An 11,358-nucleotide genomic window follows, 5' to 3' on the forward strand; every position below is an offset into this window, starting at 1 on the left:
TTTACCTACAAGAAGTGATTGAGAAGGATGTTGTGTCTTTCACTGTTTCATTTAATTTCTACTAATCAAGTAACTATTTAATTAATGTTATTATCATTATGATCTCTTTTCCCGCATAGAATAGAGGAGGTTTAGTACCATTTTGCCTCAACAACTACTATTGATTTGACGTCCTTCCTGAGTTCTGCCAAGTTTCAATAGATTTTTTTTTTTAAGCCAATGTTTAAACTTTCAATAGGGAATTAAACACATACCAGTTGAGAAAAGAAATCCATGTGGGTAAAATGTTTTAATGTGAAATTCATATATTAAGCTTTTTTTATATATTGAATGCATAACACTTTAGATATTGTTTAATACCATTATCGTGTCATATATACGTAGTTAAAAGCATAATCTTTTTAAATTAGACAAAGGCGTCATGCATTATTGCTGGTCTAAAAAAATAATATATATTTTTCCTGTTTTATAAACAGTGCAAATTTATAGATCGCTATCAAAATAATGAAGATATTAGTCAGTTTGATCAAATATTAAATGTGACCGATAATTACAAGCCAGAACTTGGATATATATGGTACACATTGACACGCTGAATTGAGAGGGAAAAGTGGGAAGAAAAGCAGTCAAAGTATAGCACTCATATTGAATTAACAAAACGAACATGAAACATGCACGCAATTTGATGATGATTGGCTTCTTCTTTTCCGAAGAAAATAGAATTTCAAATATTCAAAGTTTCAGAACTTTCAACTCTTGCCTCTCTTTGGACCGCATATGGAATACAAGAACTAGAATCCAATTACAACTTTTGAGAGTTTCTTTCTGAAGTTGAAAAGAATGAGGAAAAAACAGAGAAAAAAGGCATTCGCATGCATCATCTTGATGAAAATGAAAAAGGCATTAGTTTCTTTCTGAGCTTATTTGGCACATTTTCTCATCACTTTTTTGTATTTAGATTGAGTTTTTATTCATAAAGTTTTGATAATTTGACATCCATAATTATTGAAATAATTCTTTTTGCGAGGTTCAAGATTCCTAAATCCACTACATAAAAACAAATGAAATATTTAATCTACTTTTAATTTTTAAGAAAAATCTCAGGCCTTGCTGGTCTTGTTGTCTTAATTTCTTTTTCCTTTAAAATATTTGCCCTAGTACTCTTTCATGTATTATAGTTTTGCTATCAAACAATTATTTTGACGCACGATTTGGCTTATTAATACAAAATAATTGAGATAGATGGATCCACCGAATATTTCTCCCTAACAATACAACAAAAAGAAAAGAAAATTAAAGTAATTGTAATGTACTGAAAAATTAAATCATGACTCAAAATTCTTTTTCATTTTGTGTTCAGCGCTGTTAAACGAAACCAGGATTACAGACCAGAATTAACTAAAACCTAACATTGTCATGTTACCTTCGGTACTTAATATAAAACATCGTTTGATTTTTATTTTGGTCCTAAATATAAGACCTCAATCCACTTTATCTCTCATATTTGTGTTTTTTTTTTCCAAAGTAATCCTTCTAATAATGGTAATTTTAGCCAATACACTTAATTAGCAAGAATATTTTAGAAAAGATAATATCTATTTATTACAAATAACTAACCTAACTTATTTTTTTAATCTACTTAAATTAGTCAACTAGACCTCATATTTAGGACGTCAAGTAGTACATGAGTTTGATTAAACATTATTTTTCATGACTTAATGTTACACTTTTTTAATTTTTTTTAAGCCAAAAGTAAAATTTTTAAGTCAAAAATAAAAATTTCAATTTATGTATGTGGGCAATAAACTAAACTATAAACACAATGAATTTAATTTGGAAAAAGCGTCGTTAGCTTGCTGTAATATATTACAGATTAGCTGCAGTATAAACGTTACATTATGCACGTACGCACGCAATGATTTTACAAATACATTGTACAAATTTAATAATTTTTTTATAAAACAAGCCTGAAAATGTGGCTTCTGATGAGGACTAATCAATCGTCTGTGTGCTGGTGTGTTTAACGTAGGTAGAAAAATTATTGCATTTCATAAATTGAGCACTAATTGATGGATACTTGCTCCATATATATGAATGCGTGTGTGTGTGTATCCTCAAGTTCCATAATGATTAATTACTCATGTTAACAACTAGCAGTGTGTGGTTGTGTAAGAATTCTTGTAATAATTTACCAATAAGTTCCAATATCCCACTTAGTTTCATAACATTGAAAATATGCGAGATTGAATCCCAGAAAATTTTTAAAAAATAGCTTATCTGTCCGGAGAAAATAAAAAAATACTGGTGGTGGTTGTAATATAATTTTAAAAGACTGATCGATCCATCTGTTCTGGACAATTAAAACCAAAATGACACCTCTGTGCTGGATCTCTCTGCGGAGATATATCAGTCGGATTTGTTCACTAGTAAGTCTCTGTACGATGTGGCCATCTCACATTCTCCAAGTCCAATACATTTCGATCTCTGGACCCCACCTCACTAATTTTCTAAGCCATTTTTAATCAGACAATACTTCAGTAAAGTTGGACTTGGTTAGATGCTCGTCATGATATGTGAAATATTTTTTTGTTTTGAAAAAAAAAATCAATCGAGTCATAAAAATATAATATTCCGTTCCCGTCCAGGAATTAAGAGATTCAAGTTTTAACCTCAGTCAAAGTTAAATGAACCAAGGGGAAAATATATTTGCTTAGAATTTTGTCTTCTCTTGAGTTTCTTTGCTTCTCTCTCAGAAAGCATGAAAAATGGAGAAAGCAGTCAGTATATTCATATCTTGGTGTATTGAAACTGTGTGCTCAGAAGCCAACCACAAAGCCCCCAAAAAAGTTAGCTATACTCTGAGACAGACAAGTTAGAGTACCCACCACTTCACCTTCCATACAAAAAATTCCCTCCAAGCCATATATCTATCTATGTCTCCCCATATATTTTCGATACCTACTTATAGCTTTAAATTCTCCACTTTGATGTAGGAAAGTATATCCACAATCATATCCGTCATCAATATTCTACCTTTAGATTATCCTTCTCGTTTCTTGGGGCATAATGGAACAAGGTCAATTCTGGATGTGGACGAAGAGGAAGTACTCTTTGAGCTCTTGTAATCTCATCACTTCATCATCAACAAAACCCTCTTCTTCTTATGATGATTCGTCATGGGAAGAGCAAGCTTTCGCGGAGGATGCTTCTGGGCCTCTTGGTGGATGCATATGGCCACCCAGATCATACACTTGCAGTTTCTGCAGAAGAGAGTTCAGATCAGCACAAGCTCTAGGAGGCCACATGAATGTTCATAGAAGGGATAGAGCCAGACTGAAGCAACCCTCAAGCCCCCAAAACAATGAACTTCACACAATTCCAAATACTTCTTCTTCACTTATGGGTTTCTTATATCCGTATAATAATAATTGTTCTCCTACCAACAACCCTAATTCTGTTCTTGTTGCTTCACCTTCTAATAAGGCTTTAGTAGCTCCATCGTCAAACACTGAGGAAACCATAATGGTTCCAGCTTACAATTCTTCTTCTATTATTCCCCCCACGGACATAAGGTGGCTTCTAATTATTCTCCTCTCTATTCTTCTTCTAAATCGAACCGCTCAAACTTCGCTGAAGCTGAAGCTGAGAAGATCACAGAGGTATTGGATTGCAGGTGCGAGGATAGTGGAAAATCTGATTGGCTTCTAGTTTAAATTTGGTCGTGTGTAGAGGTAGTGAGGCAAAGGAGGAAGCTATTAGTTGCAAGAAGAGGAGAACTTCCGAAACTTCATCGATTCTTCCTCTCTTCCCAAATTCAAATTCTTCAGTTGAATTTAACCCTAGCTCCAATGAAGAGCTAGATCTGGAGCTAAGGCTGGGTCAAAGCAAGCACAAGGTATAGTAGCATATATACACAATTGAAAATCTCCTCCTGATAACATACTTCTTCGTTTTTCTCCGTTTCTTCTCTGTTATGTGCATTCTTGTTGGCTGTTTAATTTGCTTCTTTTAATACCAGAAAGTGAAGCTATAATTTGTTCAAGTGTGATTGGATCAGTCCTGATGAGGGCCTTAGATATATGTCTGCAGGTTGTGATAATATCAGTATTGCGGTAATATAAACTTCATAGATAGAGAGGCCAAAATAATGATGATCTCTCGATCGGCTTGTTTCGAAAAACAGATTATACTTGACATTGTAATTGATGATTCCAATAATATTGATTTTTCCCAGAATATCATGTAAATAAGAGCCTCTATTTGATTTACAACATATTCCAGCTAGAAGTATGAAAATTTATGATGATATTGTTGCATCAGTCCAGGGTTTCTGATACGTGCTTTTATCCTCATCAATAAAAGGCTTTTAAATTAACCCGAGAGGACATATACATACACTCACATGCGGGCATCCAGCTAGTGTAATCAAAGTCTCAACGTCAAGTGTTTAAGTCTGAGAATGGAGTATATCAATTCGTTCTTCCCAATATGATTCCAACAAACAATTGATTATCTCCCGCTTTTTTTGTTTTCGGTTTATCATTTTAATGATTGATTATCCTTTTAGACATAGTAAAAGTAATACTATTCCATGGGGTTTAAACACAATTCATCTTCAAAGAAACTGTTTGTCTGATACTAAAATTATTTTGAAGAACTAATATGTATTACTCCACAGAGAGAGAGTCTATGTGAGTAATATTGTTGGTTTAATATTGAGATTAGGGCATGTGTGAGGTTTAATTAAGCGGTGAATAATCTGATACTAATAGCATGGAATATGGTGAGCACTTTTTCCCATTCAGAACCTCACTGACATTCTCATCAAATAGTACCACTAGACTATCCCATAAAACCCTCAGATTTAGCTTCTCAAAGCCACATAAAGTCAGATACATCCCAACATTGATTCCCTTTTCCTTTGTATTATTATCATCAGATCTGTTGCAGTTAGCTTTTATATCTCTAATTCCCAAGTACATCCATAAGCTTGCCTTCTCTCTCACACCTTTTTCCTCTCCCTTCTAAATCCCTCCAAAAGTTGCCACCTACTCCGGAATCAACCCCACTTAAAAATTCATTATCCCATTATTATAATCTGATATTTTTTATAATCAGCAAAGAGAATATTATCCCATCACGACTCATAGGCGCTATCTCCGCCCCTTTTGTTTTTTCTTCTGCATATATATGAATGTATTAGGTGTGCACTATAAAGTACAAAACTACTTGCTTAGTAAAAAAACACTACATTAATCCAAAGGGATAATTCTCTGTTGGCAAAAGAGATATCACTTTTGAGCAACTCAAGTCCGATTCTTTTAGACAAATATTCCGAAAGAAAATTTTTGCATTGGGTAATGCGAAGAATTATACACCGCCTTCTAACTAAAAATGATCACTCAAGAAGAGAACTAATAAAAAAAGATCCTAAATCATTAATTACAGAGAATATTGAAGCGTGAACTCTGATTCCCCTCCTGTAAAACCCTAGCCTTAGGTAGTCAATTGCTGCCGCTTAAATCGCTGCAGGACACAAGGCGATCATTCTGGTTACTTCCTTCTGATAAATTCCTTGGATGGTAATATGATTGGACACCCTTTGACTTTAAATGGGATTTTGTACTCACTGAAGCAGAGCTTTCACACCGAAGAATTTAAGTCACAGCTCTCAACAGACAACTAAATTCCCTTACATGGGCTAAAGAATGAAGATGGCTTTAATGATTTGAGGGAGTCTCTTCTCTATTTTGTATTTTCTAATAATGTTCTTCAGCAATCTTAACTTGGCATGTGAAAATGAAAGGAAGAAGGAAAAAGAAAGGTATATAAAAAGGAAAAGAGATGCTAAATCTGTGTAAGAGCCATATAAAGGCGATTGGCTGAGCTTTGTCTTGTTTTAGGGTTGTGAGTTGGGTTGGTCAGTTATACACAGAGAGGTATCAGTGAAGTATTGCAGTTGCACATGGGTTGAAAGTGTCGTTTCTGGGTTCATTTTAGGGGTTGTAGAATAGGACTATTCACTGTTTGTAGAGTATAGACTGTGTATAGAGGGAGAAGGGGATAAAGGGATATTATTCTGATAATGATCACCATGAGCTTGCGTGAGAATTCCAATTTATTGTAATTATATATAGAGAATCGATCAGAGATTGAGCAAGAGAAATTGGTTGTCTGGGTTTTTTATATTATTTATAATTTAAAATTATGATTAGTATACATAATCTATAGTTACTTTTATTTGCATGGGAATTATAACAAGCTCCTAGCTAGCTCACGAGCTCACTGAACATCCATAAATTAAGTCATTATTCCTCTGACCTCTACCTCTCTCTCTCTCTCACACACACACACACATCTTTGTACATGTGTTTGAAAGTTGGCATCTATATATTATAGTCCACTTCAATTGTTATTTCAATTTTAGTTTGAATATTCTTTTTCCCCGTAAAAGATTGAGTGAATTATTATTTTGTCCTTCATATTATTATACAGTTTTAGATCGTCTGAGAAATTGATCTTTTTTGAAATAATAATGTATTTTTTCAAATAAAATGAAAGAATCGAAATTTGTAACAGCTCCACAGAAGTTAGATGAAAGCATTAATTGACGCAAACCCAAGTAATGAAGAGGGCAGGCATGCATATTAGTTATTAGTCAATAGTATCATCAATATATATATATATATATATATATATTGTTAGACTACAATTAGGGTCTAGAGATGCCTCACCCTGCATTTTCCACTCAAATCTCAATAGCCCAAAATAATGTGAGACATAAAAACCCCGCTTGATCCGTATATAACATTTATATATGTCTCTCTATATAATAGAAAACTAGACTACTAGATCCCTTTTCAACAAAATAGGGTCAAGAGAAAAAAGAAGCCAATTATTGCTCAACTGATTCGCCACCTTCGAACTTCAATGAACTGGAGGATATGTAGTTGTGTGATTAAAATGTGGCATCTTAACATTCATTAATGCCGTTTAATTTCAGGCCTAATTATAGGTGTCAGCTGACGTAGATATCTCAGACTGGATTCTTAAGCCGGTGATATGTAGATGGATCCCTATGTATTATATTCGTTTGTTTAAGTTACCAGGGATGCACAAGGCATGTATTTGAGGACAAGTTTCCTGATATATATATATATATATATATATATATATTAAAACAAAGCTACATGACGACGCGCGTATATCTGTGTGTGTTAATGCTTGTTCGGAATATCGGTAGGATTCTTCAAAAACAAATTTTCATTTATGATTGACGGAGTACTAGAAAGTATGGAAAAAGAGTTTTATTTTGAATTACAGTGATAAGTGTGTTTTTGGAGTGTCCAATTCTAATTCCAACAAGCACAAATTGGACTGATATTTTCCCTAATGAATCATGGCTACGTAGCCGCCAAGCAATAATAATAATTTGTTTTTGTCAATGTTCTCTTTCGGATGAGCATTGAAGTTAAATTCTCTTTCACAAATACTCTATAGTTGAGACTTGAGGGTAAAATTAGTGACGAGAGAAAATAAAATGAACGAAAGACTTCCGTAAATGATATAACACAATAAAATAAATCATTCATATAATTAAATTCATATTTTGGGTAATGATATAATAGATCATATATATAGTAATATATTTAGTCCAGCAATATATGCTGCTCCTCAACTTACGTTCTCTCCAATTACAAGTTTGAAATCTAAATTATATATAAGCTCATTCTCATTATTTTTATTTATTCTTTCAGAGTGGCCTGCTAAATTGAGTAACATTTTTTCTGTGGAAAAAAAATTAAGAAAATCATCAATGAATATACATCTAAAAACAAACCATTATTATTTCGATGTAACTGTCAAATAACACGCAATTGTATCTAATAATTTAAGATCTTCCCCGCAATATATATATTCAGGAAAGTTACTATATATATATATAGTTGGAAACAAAAGATGACAACCTTGGTATAACTTTTCGTGACATTTTTCCCTTTTTTAAACAATTTACTAACTGTAGTAAAAAAAAAGAGTAATCTTGTTCAAATTTTAATAAAATTATAATCATATAAATATTAAAGCAAATAGCTCACTAAACTCTCAAATTAAAAACCAAATAATCAATTTGCAGTATGTGAAAGAAGGGGGAGATCGAGTGGGAGGGAGGGAATATTATTAGGGGCACGTTTGGATGAGGCCCAAGTAGATATGAACTTGACACTTGTGAAAGGGCTTAAAATTTAAACAAAATTAACTCCTACTATTTCAAGCATTGTGATTAAGTAAGCTATTTCCCGTTTATTTCTCAAATTTCAACCTCCCCAAAAAGGCTCTGACCCTGTTTTTCGTAAGCATATTTTATTATGAGATAATTATTTGACTTTCCATCATCTTTCTTTTCTATAGCAAGATCATATGATCAAATCTTTGTTCTAGATTTCTGGTGGTTGTGATAAAATAAATGTAATAAATTAATTTTTCTGGTTACGATTTACTATTACAATTCAAGAGGCAGAAGATACATAATAAATATAATTATAACCTTAGATGAATATTCCGAAATACCTTTCTTCCATTTATGAATGTTAAACCCCCAACTGAAATTTCTTCGAAAGGTCATCAGCTCCTTGAGAGATAATTAAAAAACTATTGGTGACCTAATTAGTATATATTTAAATTTGCATACCATTCTTAAGGGTTCACACTTGTCCCAAGCTGTTATATTGAAACGTCAATTTTTAGAGTTTGCGTCACTGTAATGCTTGTGCATGCACAAGTCTTCTGAGCCGCTAAGATCATTTGTTGCTGCCTTGTGGCCAAATCCTTTATATATGATACACTACTCTATCTTTAGTTTTATATTTTATTTGGTACAAAGATCACATAGCTAGAACTGTATTTTAACGAACATTCAATTAATAATGCATGAGGGCTATGTACAGCTTGTTATGACCAAAATGCTGGACGTTAATTGGCATTGAACATATAAAGAAAACCATGCACAGCAGAAATCGACATAAATGTCACTTCGTTGCTTGATCATCCGTTTGGTTTGGTTAATTTAACTAATTTTCCTAAGTCAACTTGGGAAACTAATGTTTAAACACATATATTTCTTTCACCAATACTAAATATAATAACTAAATAATTAATTTGCAGGGATTAAAAAAATTAGTTAAGTTAGTTATTTATAAAAAAAAATGTGTATTAATTTTTTTAAAATATTCACTTTAATTAATTATCTGTATTAGAAACTGCCTCATTAATGGAAATCCCTTTTAATATGCGAAATTAATAGGAATAGTTTATAGAAATATTATAAATTTAAAAGATAAAATAGATTGTCTTGCGTTTAGAAGTAAAGCAAACTTTATCAGCTGGCTTCTATCAGAATTTTAAAAATTAGGTTTCCATTGTAAAAGTTAGTTAGTTTAAAGGGAGAGTTAATCCCCAAATACTAGTTGACTAGGTGAGAAAATCCCCTAAAACTTATAAGCTACAACACTTCTCCATCGGGTGCATTCCATGATGCTTTAATGATACTTCACTCATCTATTCTCTCATCAGTCAGAACCCTCCATGGATAATAAGTCTCTTCATAGGCCTCTCAATGAAAGTGTACGTTGATATTATGTGCTTAAGTTCAAAGACAAAACTCTTGCCAAAAAAAAAAAAAACTGGCCACTCCATTAGGTGAGAAAACCTCCAAGACTCACAAGCCCTAATTCTTATTATTCCAAATTTAGAACGCTTAAGAGTTTCACCTCCACGAACAAATGGAATGAATTTATTTGACCATTTACTTACTTTTATTCTCACACCTTCAAGCCAAATAAACAATTTATCCTACATGAGGGGGTGTATTTATTAATGATGAGATTATTTGTGTGTTTTGTATATTCTTATATATAACTCGAAGGTGTACCGACACTTCATCTTATGGTTCTTAAACTTTCAAGACCGAAAATCAATATCATTATACTCCTCCGGTCCTTAATATAGGACCCAATTCTTGAGTTGATTTTGGTCCTAAATATAAGACCCATTTCTCATATTTATCAATTTTCTCTAAATTACCCCTATGGATATTCCCTCAACCATAATCAAGTAGAAGAGGGAGAGGGAGTATTAAGAAAGATGATTATGGTGTTTTAGGAAAAATGTGTCACTTTCCTTATAATTAACTAACTTACCTAACTTCCTTAATCTAATCAAATTAGTTAAATGGGTCTTATATTAAAGACAGGAGGAGTATATAATATCAATACAAGTCTCATTGAAAATACAATATAAATTAAAATTAAAATATCATAAGCATGATAAAGCGAACAATATATTTCAAAGAAAGTGACAGCTTCCTACTCCTTCTGTTAGCTGTCTGCAATGACGTTCAATGATTTCGTTTCTGCCTTTTTTAAGTACCTTTTTCCTTTAATCAAACACAAACACACACACACACACACACACACTCTATTAATTTCACCGAAAATTATATACACTAATATTAATGTTCTGTGTGATCGTTTCTTCGCTGGTCCCAAAGTATTTTGGCTTCAGTTCTAAGCTGTGCTGAATCTGTGTGCATGGAAGACCATAGGAAAATTTGCTACTGAACTTTTATTATATGCATATGTGAATATATGATTGGCTGTCAATAATGTTAATTGTATTTGCTTGAACCTTGCTTTAATATTTAAAAGCACGGAGATTTTCTAATTGCAAATGAGGAGCTTTATTTTAATGCCGCCATATAAAGGGCCAAATTTTACTATAGAGCATTTGATTTGCTTTTGTCATATGTATAATAAATTACATTGTGTACTTTCGTGAGAACGTTAATTTTGATTAAAAAAAACCATCAACGATGGCTGCAATCAAATTGAGATAACTCAACTAATTAATATATACACTAAATCCTTTAAGGTACAAAGAAGTACTACAAGATTGTGTTTTAACCAATGAGATAACTCAACAAATATTATACAATACATCCTTTAAAAACCAGAATTAACTTTTCAACCTTGGGGAAATCATTTAATAGCTTTTCACAAAAACTAAAAGATCAAACGTGAAAATCATATTAATTCTTATTGATCCTCTCCATGCGATCTAAAGGAATTATGTCTAGTAGAATCATTGAACGATCACAGGGGAAAAATTAGAGCTATTATTTTATTCAATATATTACTTTTAGGACGTTGTTAAACAGAGCTAACCCGTACATTTCCCCTTGTTACGTCTTGTTTTCCAGTGTAGTTATATAAATGTCTGAAAGCCGACCTTTGTTGACCTAAGTTTTATTATTCGTTGTACTTGGATCTTTAAATTTGTCTGTTGGTCAAAGAAACCCAAGAT

General features: G+C 32.5%; 1 protein-coding gene across 1 annotated transcript; it reads left to right on the forward strand.

Moving 5' to 3' along the window:
* The first annotated feature begins 3,047 nt into the window (after window positions 1-3,047).
* Window positions 3,048-3,708, forward strand: LOC114739594 (transcriptional regulator SUPERMAN-like). Its single transcript, XM_028927676.1, has one exon. The coding sequence runs from the start codon at window positions 3,067-3,069 to the stop codon at window positions 3,706-3,708; it is 642 nt and encodes a 213-aa protein (XP_028783509.1). The 5' UTR covers window positions 3,048-3,066.
* Window positions 3,709-11,358: the final 7,650 nt, after the last annotated feature.

This window comes from Neltuma alba, unplaced genomic scaffold (genome assembly GCF_004799145.2).
Source record: "Neltuma alba isolate B1F8T4 unplaced genomic scaffold, ASM479914v2 tig00002863_pilon, whole genome shotgun sequence".
Taxonomy (NCBI): domain Eukaryota; kingdom Viridiplantae; phylum Streptophyta; class Magnoliopsida; order Fabales; family Fabaceae; genus Neltuma; species Neltuma alba.